The sequence below is a fragment of the Procambarus clarkii genome, chromosome 53 (genome assembly GCF_040958095.1).
Source record: "Procambarus clarkii isolate CNS0578487 chromosome 53, FALCON_Pclarkii_2.0, whole genome shotgun sequence".
NCBI lineage: Eukaryota > Metazoa > Arthropoda > Malacostraca > Decapoda > Cambaridae > Procambarus > Procambarus clarkii.
Window position 1 is genome coordinate 14390400 of NC_091202.1, and position 21766 is coordinate 14412165.

The 21766-nt window shown below is 41.7% G+C and overlaps 1 protein-coding gene across 2 annotated transcripts; it reads right to left on the minus strand.

Moving 5' to 3' along the window:
- Positions 1–723: 723 nt before the first annotated feature.
- On the minus strand, positions 724–7575 carry LOC138352292 (uncharacterized). Of its 2 annotated transcripts, none has more exons than XM_069304665.1 (7): positions 7353–7575; positions 2766–2855; positions 2543–2660; positions 2097–2240; positions 1889–2005; positions 1206–1292; positions 724–1073 (listed from the first exon to the last, which is right to left on the minus strand). In XM_069304665.1, the coding sequence occupies exons 2-7, from the start codon at positions 2853–2855 to the stop codon at positions 976–978; spliced, it is 654 nt and encodes a 217-aa protein (XP_069160766.1). In that variant the 5' UTR covers positions 7353–7575; the 3' UTR covers positions 724–975. The 2 variants fall into 2 exon arrangements, with proteins under 2 accessions (XP_069160766.1, XP_069160765.1); XM_069304664.1 differs by lacking the exon at positions 7353–7575 and adding an exon at positions 3216–3260.
- Positions 7576–21766: the final 14191 nt, after the last annotated feature.

Genomic DNA, 21766 nt, shown 5'->3' on the forward strand with positions numbered 1-21766 from the left:
TTGTAGTCAAAGTTGCTTTCAATATCTTCACATCACTTTTCAGTTCATTCACATCACTTTTCAGTTCATTCACTTCAGTGTATATGGCCTGCAACATGTTACCTGGAAATTTATACAGTATATAGAAAGTGTACATGCTATTATATTACATATCTTGAATGTACATTTAAAATAAAAGCATTATAAAGTATATTTTAAAATAACTGACACTGAGAAAGCACCCAAAAAGTAGGCTATGACTGATGTGATAGATAATGGGATAATTTCTTAGTAATTATGAAACTGCTTATATAATTGGAAGCAAATTCAGCAATCTAACCTGCTCAGTTTGCAGTCTACTTGAACATGAAACTTATGCCTATCACCCATAGGGTACATATAGGTTATAGGCTACATAATAAATTAATTAAACTTTCAAAACTTACTCATATTCTGCATCATTTCTTTCAAACTCCCATCGTTCTTGTCTGGTGACTTTGGGTCGAATAAATTCCTTGACCTTGGAGTCCTAACGACTGAAGTACTTGGCGTGACCAGCTCATTGTCTTTAAGATTGCAAGATTTAGCTATTAAAATCTAACTACTGTACTGTATAATCAACAAATTTCATGAGCTTTTACTACTGCATACTAATATTATAAGTTATACTATATGTCTACATCACATTTAAACTACCCAACATCAGAAAGAGGGTGAGCCAACATCAGAGAGGGGGGGGGGGGTTATCATGAGAGAGAGGAGGGCCAACATGAGAAGAGAAGAAAAAAGAAAAGAAAGAAATAAATAAAGAAAAAGAAAGAAAAGAAAGATAGAGAGACATACAGAGACAGACAGACACATACACACAGAATAAGAAGAGGTGACAGAACAAAATTAACAAAACAAATTTCAACATGAGAAAAGGGAGGTCAACATGAGAGAGAGAATGAGGGTCAACATGAGAGAGTGGGTCAACATGATATATATTTTAAATAATTACTTATTACCTTCATGAAGAAATACTGATGGCGTCAACGGTGTATTGTGAAGTGTAGTCTTCACTGGAGACTGCTTTTGTAGGACTGTTCTATTAGCTGAAAAGGAGTTATGTTTATTTCAAACACTTTTTAACCAAATAATATTTTTAAGACTTTAATATAGTTTGAACTAACATGAGAGAGGTGGGGGTCAACATGAAATACACATTTTAAAAATTAACTTATTACCTTCATGAGGAAATACTGATGGCGTTGAAGGTGTATTGTGAAGTGTAGTCTTCACTGGAGACGGCTTTTGTAGGACTGTTCTATTAGCTGAAAAGGAGTTATGCTTATTTCAAACACTTGTTAACCAAAATATATTTTTAAGACTTTAATATAGTTTGAACTAACATGAGAGAGGTGGGGGTCAATATGAGATACATATTTTAAAAATTAACTTAAGGTAAGGGACAAATTAACACGTAAGGTAAAGGTAAGATAAAGGACAAATTAACACGTAAGGGACAAACAAAAAGAAAAGTAATAACAAACCTGCTTGTTTCTAGTGACTAGATCAAAGGAAAACCAAAATTTCCCTGAACTGTGACAAGTGAAAAGCACCTGCTAGACAAAGTGGGAAAAGTTCACTAGACCCCATATGCACATAAAAGAATAATATACTTAATATTTAACAATTAGAAATAAACACATATTTCTATACAGAAATTCCAGATAAGCATAAAAATTACTCAAAGCTTCTAGTACTTCCAGAAGGAATTAAACAAAACAAAACAAAAAAAAAAACAGCAAGAACTAAGTTTAGAGCAGTTTTTAGTTTTTTTTAAACCAAAAGCATAAATAACCAAACAAAGGAAGCATGGTTAAATATCAATTTAGAACTTTTAATGTTATTTACTACTAATCCTTACATTCACTTAATATACCAGAATAATATGGTATTTGCGGAGGACTTATTTCTTTTGAAGGTGTATTCTCATATGAAGATGGCGAACACTTCTTCTTGGATTGAGACGAGTGATGATTGCCTGAAATTATTTAAATTGCTTAATGTATTGAATGGCATTTTTCAAGTTGCAAATTTTTTTTAAATTACTGCAGTAGGTTATCAATGCTTACGTTTGTTATTCTCGGAATTCTCTTCTTCATATTTGAAGCATGGTTTCCTTTTTCGTTGTCGAGGATAGCCCATATCGTCTTCAGTTTCGACATTTGAAGTGTCTTCCGCAGCTAAGCATCTTCGTTTTGCAACGTCAAAATCATCTGTAATAATTGAATATAATTAGTAATATATCAGCGAGATATATATTTATCGTTACCTAGTAGAGTAGTGAACACTAAGAAATAACTTAAATCAGCTTCCTAAAGAGATGTTTAATAAAACAACGTACATGATTTGGAACTTATAACTGGGGCACAAAAGTCTTAAGTAGCTATGAGGAAACCCATCTTGTGATTAAAATATAATTATAATGCTGTTTTTGTCTGCAGTGTTAAAGTTATGGTGAATGAATGAATAGGTGTCTTGTATCTTAAATCTTAATAATTATAAATTTAATACCTACCAGTTGTTGATAGGATTGTTGATACGACATGCACTCGCCAATTTGTCGTGTCTGGCTTTTCGTGCTTTTGGGCACTAACTGTATGCCTGCTCTGTGGCCACCAGCACAATATTTTTTCCTGAAAAGTCGAAATAAACTGTCACATGCTAATTTTAGCACTAATTTGGAATATTTTTAAAGCAACTCAATATATGCAATTTTTTAGTTTCAAAGTAATGCTTACATCATCAGATTTTTCAATCCAGGTTGTGGAGATGATACCCACACTACGATCATTGAAGCCTACCACTGCATACCGCTTTTCAGATGTCATCTACAAAATTGAAAAATCTTATTAAGGGTTGTTCTCCCCAAAAAAAGAAATTAGCATAAAGTTGGTAATAGATTTACTTGATTGTGTCAATCATAGATTAGCCACATTTGTAAATGATTTTCGGTTGGTATAAACAGTAGCTGCCATGTATGGACTAAAAGGCTTAATACAGTTTTATCTCTTAATGTGCTCTCAAAATATTAATAATTTTCATGAAATACAGGGTAATGGGATTTTTAAACAGGTAAATATTGGTCAAAAGATAATAGCTTTAATAAAAAACAAAATTGTGAATCTCATTAACTTACAATATTAGTTCAAACTATTATTAAAGCATGGATACAGTATTTAAATACGTACTTGTCATAAGTCATGTAGTATTGACAGAAAAGTATTTGCGCTTTCAGTCTCGATCATCATACCTGTGCGGTTTAGTTTTCTTGCTGGAATCACCTTCATGGATGAATTCCTAGTAAGAACCTTAAATGCTCCAATTAATTTGGAGTTACAAGGTTTCTCAAAGAGAGGTATACTTCTCGAATATACCCTGCAAAGGAACATGCTGTCTCCATTTTCATCGGTGTCACTGACAGTGTCCAAAACTTGGCAGCAAGTTTCATTATTCAGCAAATAGGCATTGTTTGGTGCCTTGGTATATATTTTATGTTCTGTATTTGGTGTACAAATCCTTTGAGCATGCTGCATCTCTTTCAGCCTCTTTGCAATTTGAACAAGAGGGTTTTTACTTGATCGAACCATATTCTTAACCTGCTGCAGGTAATTTTCAAATGGAAATGCTGAACATCTGTCCAAACTACCAAACTCTTTGGCATCAGAGGATATGTGTGTTAGGCAGTGTACATTGTACACTAAAAAATCCTTACCATACAGCTCACGAGCCTTTAACACAAAGTACAGCAAAAGATCATGTGCATATTGGCTGTAATTTAACTGAATCAATTTAGGTGATACAAGAATAGAAATGGCTACACTCAGAGTCAGGAAATGGTCATACAATTCTTTGGGTAAGATTCCCTTCAGTACAATCTTACCGGTGTAGAGAAGGAGTTGCCTGTATTCAGTCGCTTTCCATCTATCAACCTCTGAAAGACTTCGAGGTTTACGTGCAAAGTGCATAGGCACAAATTGTGTTAGTTGAATTAGACGCTGACTAATTTCATCAACTTGGCGAGCACATAATTTTACGTTTTTATTTCGTATCCAGGCAAGAAGTAACCTTTTCATAACCCCAAGACATATCTGATGCATATAGTCTATGGGAAAAGTACTCACCATATTTATATTTAAGTCACAGAATGGTGATCTACCATGGTGATGTTGAGAATTAGATTGATTACGAAAATCTTCATCTGTTATGAGTTGTAAATTTTTCACTTGTTGATAAGTCATTCTTCCATTCCAAACACCCTCTTGGGTACATCTATCACACCCAAAGTAGCCAGAGTGGAGTTTGATTGCCTTCACCATTGCTTTTGCTGGGGCATCACATATGACTCCTTTTAGTTTTACTGGCAATGTTTTGTCATCATTTTTAAATCCATAGTGCATAATTTTTTTCAAATCCTGAATGAATTCATTTAAAAAATCTAAATCACTAGGTTTAGAGCTTCCATATGTGAGGACTACTGGGAAAACTCTTATAGGTTTGACATTATTGATAGCACAAAGAACAGGCCATAAACTTTCATTTTTACTTCTAAATATTGGCAAACCATCAATGTTGCAAATTAAAGATATTTCTGCCAAATCTCTTATTGTTGATTTAGGATACAGCCTTAAAGTTTTCAACATTTCCTCCTCTAACCCCAAGTAGATATACATCATGCCTGATTTAGTCTCAGTAGGTATATGTTTAACTGTATTCAGTAACGAACGAGCTGTTTTTGGCAAGTCAGCATGTCCCTGTTTTCTCAATTTTTTTAATAAATTATCAATGGCATTGTGTGTTATGCCATATTTATTAACCCATACTAACAATACATCTGATAATGATTTATCATCCTCATCACCACTGCTCTCTGACTCTGATGATATTGGGTCATGCTCATCAATCATGTCCCAAGTCCAATCTCTCACTCTCTGACTTTCCAGAGATGATGCATCTTCATTGGCTCCACAACCAATATTAGGTTCTGAATTAGATGACAAAGCAGCATGGTCATCGTCTATGCTGTTTGTTGTAACATTGGCCAAAGGATCCTGATTCAACAACTGAATCTCAACCTCATCACTATTTTCATTTTTGCCACGCTGGGACGCCTGTTCTTTTAGGCGTCGCTTTTTGGCCCGTGACATACGCTGCCATCTTGTGTGGTATTCTCTTCTTTTTTCTATAATGTGTGCATACATTCTGAAGGAGAAAGGCCAAGTGCTACTTTACCAATTACTATTACAAGATTATTAGTAAAGTACTGTACTGCAAAAAGCAAATAAAATGGGGTAAACTAAACTTTGAAAACAAATAATAATTAAAACAGGTAAATTAGTAAAATAACAAAGGCTTAAGCAGACATGACTCTGCTTAAGCCATGTAAAGCAGACAGATAAGATGGCAATATATAAGGGGAAAAAATTAAAAAGCTAGGATATAAAACTAATTGAGATCAAAAGCATAAATTACTATAGGGGAAAAAATAACAAATGACTTCATAAAAAAATTATCCAATTGCCAACAGCAACTTGGTAGTACGAGTCTAAGTCTAAGAAACAAACAAAATTTAAATGCTGTTATCTGCAATGAAACAATACATACTATTGCACGTACCGAAACATTGATGAATGTAAAAAATAGAGGTGTGAAAAAAAGGAGGTGTTATACCAAAACAGATGCAGAACTAGGAAACAGGATTTCTTCAACAGAAATTTTGAAATTGTTCACAATTTTTGTTGGACCAAAGTTGGAGTATGCAGCAGTTGTATGGTGCCCATATCTTAAGAAGCATATCAACAAACTGGAAACGGTGCAGAGACATGCCACTAACTGGCATTAACTAAATGCCAAAAATATGCCAAATATACTACATAAATATACATACTACACATGCACAATAATTGTCCTGGGTCCAATGTCCTGGGACCTCTGATATTCATAATATATATATATATATATATATATATAAATATATATATATATATATATATATATATATATATATATATATATATATATATATATATATATATATATATATATATATATATATAGGGCCATCAACACACCTCCAGCTAGGGCCACCAACACACCTCCAGGGCCATCAACACGCCTCCAGGGCCATCAACACAACACCACCATCAACACACCTCCAGCCAGGGCCACCAACACACCTCCAGGGCCACCAACACACCTCCAGGGCCACCAACACACCTCCAGGGCCACCAACACACCTCCAGGGCCATCAACACGCCTCCAGGGCCATCAACACAACACCACCATCAACACACCTCCAGCCAGGGCCACCAACACACCTCCAGGGCCACCAACACACCTCCAGGGCCACCAACACACCTCCAGGGCCACCAACACACCTCCAGGGCCATCAACACGCCTCCAGGGCCATCAACACAACACCACCATCAACACACCTCCAGGGCCACCAACACACCTCCAGGGCCACCAACACACCTCCAGGGCCACCAACACACCTCCAGGGCCATCAACACGCCTCCAGGGCCATCAACACAACACCACCATCAACACACCTCCAGCCAGGGCCACCAACACACCTCCAGGGCCACCAACACACCTCCAGGGCCACCAACACACCTCCAGGGCCACCAACACACCTCCAGGGCCATCAACACGCCTCCAGGGCCATCAACACAACACCACCATCAACACACCTCCAGCCAGGGCCACCAACACACCTCCAGGGCCACCAACACACCTCCAGGGCCACCAACACACCTCCAGGGCCACCAACACACCTCCAGGGCCATCAACACGCCTCCAGGGCCATCAACACAACACCACCATCAACACACCTCCAGGGCCACCAACACACCTCCAGGGCCACCAACACACCTCCAGGGCCATCAACACGCCTCCAGGGCCATCAACACAACACCACCATCAACACACCTCCAGCCAGGGCCACCAACACACCTCCAGGGCCACCAACACACCTCCAGGGCCACCAACACACCTCCAGGGCCATCAACACGCCTCCTGGGCCATCAACACGCCTCCAGGGCCATCAACACAACACCACCATCAACACACCTCCAGCCAGGGCCACCAACACACCTCCAGGGCCACCAACACGTCTCCAGGGCCATCAACACACCTCCAGGGCCACCAACACGCCTCCAGGGCCATCAACTCAACACCACCATCAACACACCTCTAGCCAGGGCCATCAACACAACACCACCATCAACACACCTCCAGCCAGGGCCATCAACACACCATCCAGCTTACCACCACAAGCTTATATATATACTACACATGTCTAAGAGCAAATAAAAGAAAACAGTTACCTTAACTATTGAAGATGCAGCAGGATTTTGTGGATAAGCCAACAGCAGTCCCTCTCGACACGGTTTTAAAATGGCGGCGACTACCACAACATGCAACGAGCCTAAAGAATGTCCAGCGCTAGCATTATCTAAACGCTATTATATATTATCAAGCAATACGGAAATCTAAAATAAAAAAAATGATACAAATAATTGTATTAAATATTTATTTGCAATTACAATACCTCGGGAATATATTTTTGCGTTAGCAAAACATATTAAGTTTGTATTTAGTTTAACTCAAATTAAAAATTTCTTTACAAATTCATTCATGTTTTTATTCATGTTGTTCATGTTTTTATGTTAAAATGTTTTTGTTGATTTGTTTGTATATTTTCATAAGTAAAGCATGCTTACCGTCTTATTCCAAGTTTTATGATAACTTTACAAGGTTTAAAACATAAAGTTCAATATATATTCTGGTTTTCACACAGGAATTATACGTTAATATAACATCATAATAACGTAATGATGTCGTGTAAATAACGTTATACTGACGTCATATAAATGTTATATTTATGTTATAAGAACGTAAATTGGATAGCTTTACAGAAAGTAAACAAAAAAAACTAAATGTTGACTGAAAATTATTTATTCTTAAATATAAAGCATGAAAACATTATAATTCCATAGCATTTACTATTATTTTTAAATTTTTACATAAATCTTAAAAAATTGTGTCTCAAGAATATATGTTTTTAGTTATATCCTTTGGTTTTAAGAACGTCAGATATACGTATTTATGTCAAAACTTACAGTATTACCTTTGTGGGACCATTTAAAAACGTCCACAAACGTTCTGTGTTTGCTGGGATCACCTCTCTCAGTACACGTAAGCCCAAAGCTCAGTCTACCAGGAAGAAGTGTTAACCGTATGAAAGCACTGAATATTCTGAGGACTGAGGTCGTGGCGGCCCCAGACATCGAGTAGTATGGTGGGTGGAGTGCAGTTGCTGCCAGACCGGCGGCCAATCAGCGAGGAGCCGGCAACAAGACAGGTAGTTTGGCGGTTTGAGGTGAAGCAGGTGTCCCTGGCTGCATACGTTTTGCTCTCTGGCAAACCTTGGAGATGTTGTTGTCATTGTTGGACATTTCTTCCATAGTAGTTTTATATAGATGTATCGACGTATTTTTGGAGGGAAGAGCAGGCTCAATCTCTTGAAGGAGATTATCGTCACAATATATATATATATATATATATATATATATATATATATATATATATATATTGCCCCAATAGATTGCCAGAAGGATAGTAAACATATCCTTGAAACCCAAGGCCATTCAATGCTCCAGATTGATATGTTACTCGACCTCCCTCGTGGTCATCCTGGCCAGTCTCTTTGCGTAATGAAGATCACTTTTGATAGTAGGTCCCTTCCGTCTTCCATAATTCTTGCTGGTGCCAGATGCTCCTGAAGGAGCATCTGTTCTCCTCCCCTCTGCAATAGGTGCTGGAAATTTGTGCATGGTCCCTTCAAATGCACAAGTGCCATGTCTCTGATGCCCCTTGTGTGGATACTCAGGTCATTATAAGACAGTGCTTTTCTTCCCAAGCTCACTGCATCAATTGCAGTGATGCCCACCCTACCTTCTCTCGCACATGTGTGCAATACAAATTTGAGGAAGCCATCCTCAATTTGAAACATCAGAATCATTTATCTTTTCTTGAGGTGAGACGCCAAGTACGCCATCTTTTATCTTCCTCTGGCATGTCTTATACTCGTATATTGCGTTCCACTTGTCGCCCTCTCCCACTCCCTATCTCAGTTTTGCAACCGTTTCCAGGCCATGGACCTGTACACCACCACCACCACCACCACCTCACCTGCTCTACTGAATTCTGGGCCAGAGGGTCTTCCTCCTGGTTCTCTGTCTGGTGTCTCCCTTCCCTTCATCCCTTCCTTCCTTCCCAGTGTTCCCTCCACACCGCGTGTCCATCCAGGTCGTTGTCCCTCCTCCCAGCAATCTTCATATTAAGAACATAAGAACAAAGGCAACTGCAGAAGGCCTATTGGCCCAAACGAGGCAGCTCCTATCTATAACCACCCAATCCCACTCATATACTTGTCCAACCCGCGCTTGAAACAATCGAGGGACCCCATATCCACCACATTACGCGGCAATTGGTTCCACAAATCAACAACCCTGTTATTGAACCAGTATTTACCCAAGTCTGTCCTAAATCTAAACTTAATCAAATTTATACCCATTGTTTCGTGTTCTGTCTTGTGTTGATATTTTTAATACCCTATTAATATCTCCCCTGTTATGTCCATTCATCCACTTGATAACCTCTATCATGTCACCCTTCACTCTTCGCCTTTCCAGTGAATGCAACTTAAGCTTTGTTAATCTTTCTTCATATGAAAGATTTCTAATTTGGGGAATTAACTTAGTCATCCTACGTTGGACACATTCAAGTGAATTTATATCCATTCTATAATACGGCGACCAAAACTGAACTGCATAATCTAAATGGGGCCTAACTAGAGCAAGATATAGCTTAAGAACCACACCAGGTGTCTTGTTACTAACGCTTCGATTAATAAATCCCAATGTCCTATTCACCTTATTACGAACATTCATGCATTGATCCTTTTGTTTTAAATTCTTACTGATCATAACTCCCAGATCCCTTTCGCAATCCGACTTCGCAATCTCAACACCATCTAGCTTGTAATTCTATCATCATTACCTAGCCTCAGAACTTTACATTTATCAGCATTAAACTGCATTTGCCAATCCTTTGACCATTTCAGAACCCTATCTAGATCAACTTGAAGTGATAGTGAGTCCTCCTCCGAATTAATTTCCCTACCGATTTTCGTATCATCGGCAAATTTGCAAATGTTGCTACTCAAACCTGAATCTAAATCATTTATATATATTATAAACAACAGAGGTCCCAGGACAGAGCCCTGAGGTACTCCACTAACAACATTATCCCACTCTGACTTAACCCCATTTATACTAACTCTCTGTTTTCTATGGAATAGCCATGACCTAATCCAACTTAATATAGCACCCCCAATACCATGAGCTTCTATTTTTTAATTAGTCTTTCATGTGGCACTGTATCAAAAGCTTTGCTAAAGTCAAGGTACACAACATCACAATCCTTACCACTATCAACTGCGTCAACTATGCTGGAATAAAAAGTTAGCAAATTTGATAAACATGAACGGCCATTTGTAAAACCATGTTGCGACTCATTTATTAATTTATGTTTTTCAAGATGGAGACGAATTTTAGTTTAGTTTAGTTCATTTTTTATGCACCCCATACCCATCTTGTGGGCGGTAGTGGAAAGGGTTACAGAGGCACATAATGGGCTCAGGGACTGAACCCCACAATTCATTTAGCTAAGCAAGTTACAATCTTGATGAGCTAGTTACAAAATTCAATATAAGTCATCACATCAACAATGATGATTGACGAATTGAATTTGCAATTATTGATTCACGAATTGAATTTGCAATTGTATTTGTAGACGAATTGTATTTGCAATTATTGATTCAAGTAACTTTCCCACAATAGACGTTAGGCTAATTGGCCGATAGTTTGACACAAGTGATCTATCTCCTTTCTTAAAAATTGGTACCACATTAGCTACCTTCCATGACTCTGGCTCTCTGCCTGACTCTATTGATTTATTAAATATGGTAGACAGTGGCTCAGAAAGCTCCTCTTTGCATTCTTTAAGCACCTTGGCAAACACTTCATCCGGCCCTGGGGATTTGTTTGGTTTTAGTTTTTCTAATTGTTTAATTACATCCTCCCTGGTAACTGCTAAACTAGTCAACCTGTCCTCATCCCCACCCACATAGACTTGTTCGGCTGAAGGCATATTGTTAAGTTCTTCTTTAGTAAATACAGATATAAAATATTTGTTAAAAATACTACTCATCTCCTTGTCATTATCCGTTATTTGACCTGTCTCAGATTTTAATGGACCTATCCTTTCCCTAGTCTTAGTTCGATATAACTGAAAAAACCCTTTAGGATTTGACTTTGCTTGCTCTGCTATGCGAACTTCATAGTTTCTTTTTGCTTTCCTAATCTCTTTTTTAACATTTCTAACCAGTTGTATGAATTCCTGTTCTAAACTGACTTCCCCATTCTTAATCCTTTTGTACCAAGCTCTCTTATTCCCTATAAGGTTCTTTAAATTATTTGTTATCCACTTTGGGTCATTAGTATTCGATCTATTCAATTTGTATGGTATACTACGTTCCTGTGCTTTGTTTAGAATATTCTTAAATAAGTTATATATTAAATCCACATCGAAATCCCTTTTTACGTCACCTATCGCTGGGTTCATGTCTCGCTCCAAGATCGGCCCACACCCCATACCCAAGACTTTCCAATCTATTTGACCCCAAAAAAATTCTTAGGCTATTAAAATCAGCTTTTCGAAAATCTGGCACTTTAACAGAATTTTCTCCTACAGGTCTATTCCATTCTATGCTAAATCTGATTACTTTGTGATCACTGTTCCCTAGCTCACTCCCTATTTCGATGTCATTAATTTGTGTTTCCCTGTTAGTTAACACTAAATCTAAAATATTATTTTCCCGCGTTGGTTCCTTAATGTTTTGCGTAAGAAAGCAATTGTCAATTAATTCTAGAAAATCTTCTGCTTCACTATTCCCTGTTTTGTTCACCCAGTTTATTCCACTAAAATTAAAGTCACCCATGACATAAATACTGTTAGATCTAGATGCTCTAGATATTTCATCCCATAGATGCTTTGCTTCCATTCTGTCTAAATTTGGTGGCCTATATATAACTCCTTTTATAATATTATTTGCTTTTTCGTTTAATTCTATCCAAATAGTTTCTGTGTGTGGCTCAGTTTTGATTCCCTCTTTGAGACTACATTTCAAATTGTCCCTAACATATATGGCTACTCCCCCTCCTCGTCTAATATATCTATCTGTGTGAAATAGTTTAAATCCATTTATTTGATATTCAGCTAATAGTTCTCTATTTTCTACATTCATCCACGTTTCGGTAAGTGCAATAATATCTATTTTTTCTGTGCAGACAAGAGCATTTAATTAATTAATTTTATTTCTTAGACTTATGCTGTTAGTGTAATATACCCTAAGTGAATTGTTATTTTGAGGCCCTTTTCTTTCCCTGATCATTTTGCCAATTCTTTTCTCCCACGAACACATACTTTTATTACCTCCTTCCTCCAAATCAATTCCCATACCACTATCTACTAACAGTTTAAACCCAAACAAACACCTCTAACCACTGGTTCCAACGAGTTCGCAACAGCAACAACCCCAGCCCTCGATAGATGGACCCCATCACGAGCATACATTTCATTTCTTCCATAGAAGTGTTCCCAGTTGTCTATGAAAGATATTGCATTTGATTTGCAATATCTTTCCAGCCGGCAATTGACACCAAGTGCCCTCGACATCCATTCATTTCCCACTCCCTTACTTAAAAGAATGCCACATATGATCGGGATTCCTCCCTTGCTCCTAACTAATTCTATGGCTGTCCTGAATCTCTGTATTAGTTCCTCACTCCTAACTCGTCCAACATCATTACCCCCTGCACTAATACAAATAATGGGTTTGTTCCCATTTCCCATCATAATATCATTCATGTTTCCAACAATATCGGCAATTCCAGCTCCCGGATAGCAAACCCTTAATCTGTTCCCCCTATCTCTGGCACAAAACGTTCTGTCTAAATACCTCACCTGGGAATCTCCCACAACCAAAATTCGCTTCGGTACCTCCTTAACTTTCTGAGCAGCCTGAGGGGCCTGCGCTCCGCTGCTCCTCACTGGTTTCCATTCCGAGTGAACTGGAGGCTCACCACAGCACTCGTCCTCCAACACGGCAAATGAGTTTGCTGTCCTTAGGGCGTCTGTAGGTGGCCTTGTCAAGGTCTTCTTAAGACCCCTGTCCTTCACGACTCCCCACGATGAGGTCCCGTCAACACTGGTCTCCTCCTTCGTTTCCTCCCGAAGTCTCAGCCGTCGTACCTCCTCCTGCAGGGAATATATCTCTGCTCTCAGAGCTCCAACCAGACTCACCAAATCCTTCACTAATCCTTCCATTATTGCAATAATAATGTTACAACAATCGGAGCTGCAGCTAACACAACCTCTCACTGTGACTGCACCTGACTGACTTGTGACTGCACCTGACTGACTTTATTGACTGCTCCTTTTCTCCTTCTCCTGTTGAGACTGCAATGGCTGTCGCCCAGTACGATGCTGCTGGCACACCTATCTATATCAGAAACATAAGCCTTGCTCCTCTACTTCCTCCCCAGCAGGTAAGAAGGCATCAATCTCTTCCTCACCTTACGACTCCGACTCTATCCCTGAATCCCCCTCCCATTTCGGTGATTAAGTCCTCTGTCCCAAATATAGAAATTCCCTTGGCCCTCAATTCTCTCTTGGATGCTGCCCTTGATGAGGTGCGCTCCCCTGTTTCTGCCCCTCCTCTCCCTGATTGCCTTGACCGCACCTCTCCAATGCTGCTCTGGACCCAGTCAGTCCACCTCTGGTTCATCCTACCACTACCTTGACTCCATTGTTCTTGCTAGATTTACCTGTTCCTGCTAGATTTACCTGTTCTTGATAGATTTACCTGTTCTTGCTAGATTTACCTGTTCTTGCTAGATTTACTTGTTCTTGCTAGATTTATCTATGCCCCATAACCCCAATTTCACTGATCCTGAGCTTGATATTAGTATACTGTTTTAATTTGTCTTTGTTTGTCCCGTGTTCTCTATTTCTATTCTCTCTATTTTTGACAATGTTTATTCTTCATTTGAATATTCGTGTATTTTATGCCAACTTATATGAATTCCAGCTTCGGATATCACAGTTTTCACTGCTTTGTGTCTGTCTCCAGGAGCCAGACACAACTGGTAAGCCATGAGCACTACCTTCTTCACCTTGTTGTAATCACTGGAGTCATCAAGGGACAACGTGGATAATTTGGGCCTTCCCAGTCAAGACGGACTGTATCATGATGGCCCAATTCTCCTTTGGCCAATCCAAAGAGGCAGCAACTTTCTCTAAGGCTGCGAAGAACTTCGAAACTTCCTTTTCGTTGAATTTAGGGACCATCTTTATATTCCTTACCGGATCAAAACTACTTGTTAACGTTGTTTTCCTCTGACCACCTAATCGCAATACTTCTAACTCGTGTAGTCTTTCCTTCTCCCTTTCTTGCCTTTCTTTTTCCTTTTCTTCTAATTCCAACCGTTTCATTTCCATTTCCTTTTCTTCTAATTCCAACCGTTTCATTTCCATTTCCTTTTCTTTCATTTCTCGTTCTTTCTCTATTTCCTTTTCTTTCATTGCCATTTCTTTCTCTTTAATTTCCTGTTCTATTTCTAATTTCTTCCACTCTATCTCACGATTTATTTCTAAGGCTCGCATTTTGACAGTTAGAAAACTTATATTCAGTTTACCCGCATTACTTTCACCATCACTACCTTTATCTTCCTTTTCAGTGGCAGCTACCACCTCACTTTCCTTCGTGTCCTGTGCCTCGCTTTCCTGCTTCTCCCCGGCCTTCAAATGTTTGTGAACCTTTGACAAGATCTCAACACGGGAATCGCTGTCACGTATTTTGATCTCCAGATAGGCACTCACTAGCACAAGTTCTTACTTTCCCAGATATTTCAATCTGGCAAGACAGTCCTCCTTGTTCAGAAAGTCCTAAACATAGTCCAGATCCTCAATGGTCACTTTCTCCGCCATTGTCACTTAAGTGGTGCACGAACACTTAACACACTGCTTCACTTGAGCACTTAACACACCGAGCACTGTACTTCGCCAATACTGCACTTAATCGCACCGAGCACTGAACTCGCCAATACTGCACTTAATCACACTGCACTGAACAGGGCGCATAACATCCTAATAATTACAAACAGGGGAATTATTCACAGGAGATTGAGCTACGTCACCATCCCTGTCAAACATGCTTGACAAGGGGTCGGATCCCGCAGAGGATGCCAATTATGTTACGGCCCTACCCGGACGCAACCGGGTTCTTTTCTGATGGTATTAGTTTTTTGGGCATCCAGCCCCAAGTTAGTAGAGGCTTTCAAGGGGTGAGCTCCATAACACAAGTAAAATCAATGGGGGTGGTACATTAAATACACAAGTATACTTAATTATATATATTCATTTCCCACCACCATATGTAAATTAAAGTCACAAAAGGGAATTATTACAACACAGTATTTACATCTTAGTCTTCCTCTGAAGACACTGGATACTTGGCGATGCTCACTCTGGGTAGCCTTTCCTGGTTTTCTCTTCCGTGGCCCAGAACCCACCATGAATCTACCCTGGCCACAGGCCAGCCAAATTACAATCCCACTGGGTGCCTCGTCGTGATGGCCTACAACCACAGTCCAGCCTGTAGCTGGCAGGTACTAGTCATCCTCGCTGTTAGGCCACTCCATGACTAATACTAAGGTTGCAAGCCCTAGGCAGGAGTTTCGTGTGACTCGCTGGTCACTCTCCTCGGTCGGCACCGCAGTGGGTGGTCTCTTCCACCAGAAACGGAAACAGCCCCGGAAACGGCGAATCCTGTCACTGCCACTCCTCAGGCAGGCTATCACGCACTCAGCAGAGTTTGTCCGGGGGTGGCTCTCAGCTTCTACAATGCAGACTGGTGAAGAGACCTTGGCTGCCTTGGGTAGACTGATTCAACGTACCTTACAGCCGTCCTAGGTTGACTCTGAAAGCAGACACGTCATCAGTACTGGGGACACTACATGGGATCACTAGGAAACATCACTTACTAGCTTAGACACAAACGTCCACTTATTCGCTCCATAGATGGCGATCACTGTCTAAGCGCCACCTCACCAGAGGTCAGCAGCGGCTACGTCACGAGCCGACTAGGACAGGCATCCAGCACTTATTGCCGGCATCTCTCGTCATCACTAGATGGCGTTGTCCATGTTGTGGGATTTTCGGGAGCGGACTCACAGATGGCGTGGACTTCACAGCTTCTTGCTCGGGCGAGGAATTTTGGTTCGTAACACACGCGCCCAAAGTCCATGCTTTGGGCACACTATACAGTAATGTAAGTTTGCCTCGGGTAATAAATAACAGTGATCATCATTACCCAGTTTCAGGGGATGGACGGTGTTTCAGGCCATCCTCCAAAGGTTTCACAATGTCAAGCAAACGGTTAATTTAAAGTAGTCTCTCCTACCCTACCAGAGGCTCTAAAACAGAAAATGGGACAGTACATCACTTTCTTGAGTTTCTTTCATTTTCTCATCAATTTTTTGGCCTTGTGTGATGCATATGAGCAAAAAGTAGAGAGAATATTATAGAGAATCTTTTTTTTTTCTCTTTGGCAGGAACACCACTTGAATATGGCGTTGCTTGTGTGGGTGTGGCAGCGAAGTGATCTGGCCGCAGCGGTGCGACCCATCATGGCTGTACTGATTTACGTGCTGGATGATCCTGGAAGCGCCTTAGTCGGACCTTAGCGTGCATCTTAGCCCGGACACAAGTTCGAACCCTCATTACGGCCTTTGTGGATTTGTTCATTAAATGTATCATGATATTGTGATTTCTGTATCACAAGTGATGTTCTTTTCCTTAAGAATGTATTCCATGATTTGTATACAGATAAAGGTTTGATTGATAACAGTTGTGTACCTCAACCTGTCTTGATAATAAACAATAAAAGTATATTTGAGTTTAAAAACTTATTATTGCTGTCAGGTTTCATAATTTCTGGAGTACAAGACGACTGGTATTGCCCCTTTTAACCCCTCCGTGGTGCCTCCTTGCCGTGGTGAGGGGCTCACGTACACCTCCCTGTGACCGGTGTAGGTTGCCTTTGCCCCCTCTCCTGCCCCTTTTTGGGTGGTGGACGTGCTGAAGGGCACCACGTAGGGGCCTTATGAGCCATCGGACCACCCGCTGGAGGGGTCACCTGTGAAGGGCCGCCCTGAGTGGATGGTTGGGTGTCCAGGCTGGGCCGATAGGTGGAATGGGGTCTTAGCACCAGTGTGGGAGAATGGATGATGTAGTAGGACTCCCCTGTTGACAAGGGAGAGTACCGCTGGGGACAACACACCCTTCCTGCACTGGCCCGCACTCAGTCTCCCTGGCTGCCCTGGTAGGTGGTATCTCTTGGTTCCAGGTCCCAAACTTTTGATATTGTTTGCTGCATGGATGACAACACGACTTCTCTTACCCAGGCTCATGGGGTGGGTGACCAGGCCCCTGAGTCGGACCGCCCTGGAAGACCAGGATCTGTAGCCCCCACTACAGGGCCCGGTTTAGGCCCAGACCGGACTCTTCCTTCCTGCTCCCCTCCCTTCTCTGTGGTTGGGTCGAGCCCCAAGCCTGCTGTGGTGACCGCCTCGTCCCCTTGCATGGCTCCATCTTATTGTGACTACTGCGCCTTTTGACCCATCTCTCTCTAAAGGTTCTCATCTCCATCCCCGCCATGGCTACTCTCATATGCTTCCTTCCCATACTAATTCGTACCATGCTTTGTTTGGTCCTGCTTCAAGGACTAAGTACTTTGACCTCCATCCTTTACATTCAACTCCTGACAATTTTTCCCTTCATAGGCATCTTGTAGATTCCGTAGATGCCTCAGTTACCTTCAACCCCACCCGTCTTGGTACCCGTGTCGTTGCTGCTGCTCATAATGCAGTCACCCGCTTGGCCGCCTTATCCTGCCTTGGCGAGACCCCTGTTCAGGTCTCAGAGAGCGCTCGGGTAAATGCCAGTGTTGGCACTGTTCTCCTCCTACACCATGTTGCGACTGGTGTTAAGAATCTAAAAGACTGAAAAGACCACGAGGATATCAAGCATATCTTCAAGGCCCAGGGTCATTCTGTCCTCCAGGTGGATACGTTTACTCATCTCCCTCATGGTCATCGCCGTCTGCCCCTTCGGGTCGTGAAGATTAACTTTGATGGTAGGACCCTTCCGCCCTCTGTCATTCTTGCTGGTGCCAGATGCTCTGTTCAGGAGTATATTCCATCTCCTCGGCTCTGCAATAAGTGCTGGAGGTTTGGGCATGGTGCCCTCAAATGCTCTAGTCCTGGCTCTCTCTGTCCCATGGTTTGGAGGCGAGGGTCACTCTAAGCTGGAGTGCACTTCTCCCTAGGTCTGCTGCCTCAATTGCAGTGAGGCCAACCATACCTTCTCCTGCACGTGTATACGTTACAAACTTGAGGCGGCTGTCCTCAACTTGAAGCACCGGGACCATTTGTCTTTTCCTGAGGTTCGGCGCTAAGTTCATTGTCTCCCCTCTTTCGCTGGCGTATCCTATGCTCGCGTGGTGTGCTTTTCCTCTCCTCGTCCTTCCCACCTTACTCAGTCTCACAACCGTTTCCAAGCCTTAGACCCGAACACAGCCACCACCACCTCCCCTGTTTCCCTCCGTTCTCTCCCAGATGGTCCCCCCTTCTGGTTCTCTTGTCTAGGGTATCCCTTCTTTCTACCCAGTCTGTCATGTCTCCTGTGTTTTCCTTCTCCTCTCCTTCTGGTCTTCCTTCTCCTCTCCTTCTGGTCTTCCTTCTCCTCTCCTTCTGGTCTTCCTTCCCGTCATTCTTCTCCGTCTCTTGGCTCACCACGCCGCCTGACTGTGCGGGCCGATGTCCATCGCTCGCCTGGTGGTCATTTTGTTTACTCGCGCTCTTCTTCTCCTTTCGAGATGCTGGAGTCTGTTGCCCAGTACATTGCTGCTGGGAAACCTGTCTCTTTGAGTCAGAAGCGGAAACCTGGCTCCTCTCCTTCCTCCTTCCCGGTAGGTAAGACCATCCTCTTGGGGAATGTGGAAGTGCGTTCCCTGGTGGAATGTGGACTGTACTCGGGCTGTCCGCTGTAAGCGTGCAGCCTGGAAGAGACATCGCCGCCGGCAGAAAGTTGAGTCTTTTCATTTGTTTCGAAAGGCGAGTGCGGTGGCCCATAGGACCATCCGTTCGGCTAAACGTGCTTGCTGGATGTCTTATGTCTCCACCGTTATGTCCAAAACTCCTCTACCACTGGTCTGGAAGCGTATTCGCAAGATTACGAACTTACCCGGGTAAGTTCGTTCCCGATGTCTCGCCGGTCCTTCGCCTCCATGGTGTTCTTGTGGCGGACCCATTGCAAGTCGCGACCGAACTGGGTTCCCACTTTTCATGTTAGTTCTGGTTCTCATCTTCTCCAATCCTTCCTTCTTCGTAAGCATATTCTTGAATCTCGTCCTTTAAATGTCTGTGCTCATCTTCGCCTTCCCTATAATGATCCCCTCTCTCTCTCTGAGCTTCAGTCTGCCCTAGCCCTCTGTGGTTCTATGGCAGTGGGCTCCAATGGCATTCATTATGAAATACTTTGCCATCTCTCTCTGTGCACGTCTCAGTATTTACTGAGTCTGTAAAATCGGGTCTGGGGGTCGTCGTCAGTCCCTGATGACTGGCTCGATGCTGTTGTCCTCCCTATTCGGAAACCAGGGTCTCTCGGGGTCATCCCCCAAGGACTTCCCCACTATTGCCATCACGAGTTGTGTCTGCAAGCTCTTTGAACGTATGGTTAACGTTCGTTTGATGTGGTTCTTAGAACACTATCACCATCTCTCCCCTTCTTAATATGGTTTTTGCAAGTGCCGCAGCACAACGAATGTCCTGGTGAACTTGGAGGTCTATATTTGTACTGCTTTTGATGCAAAGACCTCCGTTGTTGTCATCCTTTTTGACCTAGAAAAGACTTACGACACTACCTGGCGGTATCATATTCTGTCTCAACTTCATTCTTTTGGCCTTTGTGGTCATCTCCCTCTCTTCCTCCAGAGTTTTCTCTCTCGTCGTTCCTTTTGTCTGCGGCTTGGTACCACTCTCTCTGCCCCTTTTCGGCAGTATGAGGGTGTACCCCAGGCTAGTGTTATGAGCACTACTCTTTTTCTAGTTGGCTTCAACGGTCTTCTTTCCTTTTTTCCTTCTGGCGTCTTCTCCGCTCTCTATGTTGACGATCTTACCCTTTGTTGTCAGGGTGATGACTCGCCTCTCCTTCAATGGCAGCCTCAACTTGCGATTGATGCCCTGTCGTTTTGGGCCACTGATCATGGCTTTAAGTTCTCTGTGTCTAAGACTTGTGCTATGACTTTTACTCGGAGGCATGTCGTTCTTCGTCCCTCTTTGTCACTTTATGGTCATCACCTTGTGTACAGGGATTCCGCTAAGCTTTTTGGGTTAATCTTTGACACTCGTTTGTCTTGGTCAGCTCATATCTCTTACCTCCGAGTTGAATGCTCTAAGGCCCTTAACCTCCTTAAGGTTTTGTCCCATACTTCTTGGGAAGCGGATAGGCGCACGCTTCTCTATTTCCACTCCTCTCTCGTTCTGTCTAAACTCGATTATGGTTGCACTGCATACTCTTCTGCTTCTCCTTCTACTCTTTGCCGTCTTGATGCTTTGCATCATACTGGGTTGCATCTCAGCTCTGGTGCCTTTTGTTTGACTCCCGCCCTCAGTTTGTATGTTGACACTGGCTTCCTCTCTCTCCAGGACCGCCGTGATCGCTTCTGTCTTTGCTATCTTGAGCGGTCCTTACAACATCCTTCCTCTCGCTTCTGTCGTGCTTTAACTTTTACCCCTCCTGTGGTTCCTGTTATTCTTCATCGCCTCCCTCTTTTTGTCTGGTTATCTCGCTTAACAGGATTCTCTTTCTGTTCATATTTCTAATGTTTCTCCTCATATTATTCCATCCTTGCCTCCGTGGAGAGTTCCTCTAGCAATGTCTTGTACGTCCTTGACTCGCGTCACTAAAGCTTTTACCCCTCCTACGGTTCTGAAACGCCTTTTCCTTGAGCACTTTTCTTTGCACTCCCACTCTATTTCCGTCTTCACCGATGGGTCTAAGTCTGCGGACGGTGTGGGCTACTCTGTTGCTTTTCCTGACCGCACTTATATGTGTTGCCTCCCTTCGAAGGCCAGCGTCTTCACAGCAGAACTTTATAAATAATAAATAAATAAATAAATAAATAAATAAATAAATAAATGTTTATTTAGGTAAGGTACATACATACAAGAGATTTTACAAAGATTTATGGATTTATAGATAGAGCTAGTACATACAATGCCTAAAGCCACTAATTACGCAAAGCGTTTCGGGCATGAAAAACATTAATGACTTAATCTTAATACTAATTGAGTATAAAGAATAAAATGTGTTGAGAACAAATAAAAATAGAGATAAAAAAGGGGGGAACATGGCTGAAAAAGCAGTACAAATACAATTAGGTCGGCAAACAGCGTTGTTTAAAAAAAACAGACATGGATTGAGAATAGAAGGGTAAGGTAGGTAACAGGGTATTTATTAGTTAGTGCTTCATTTTTATCTTAAACTGGTT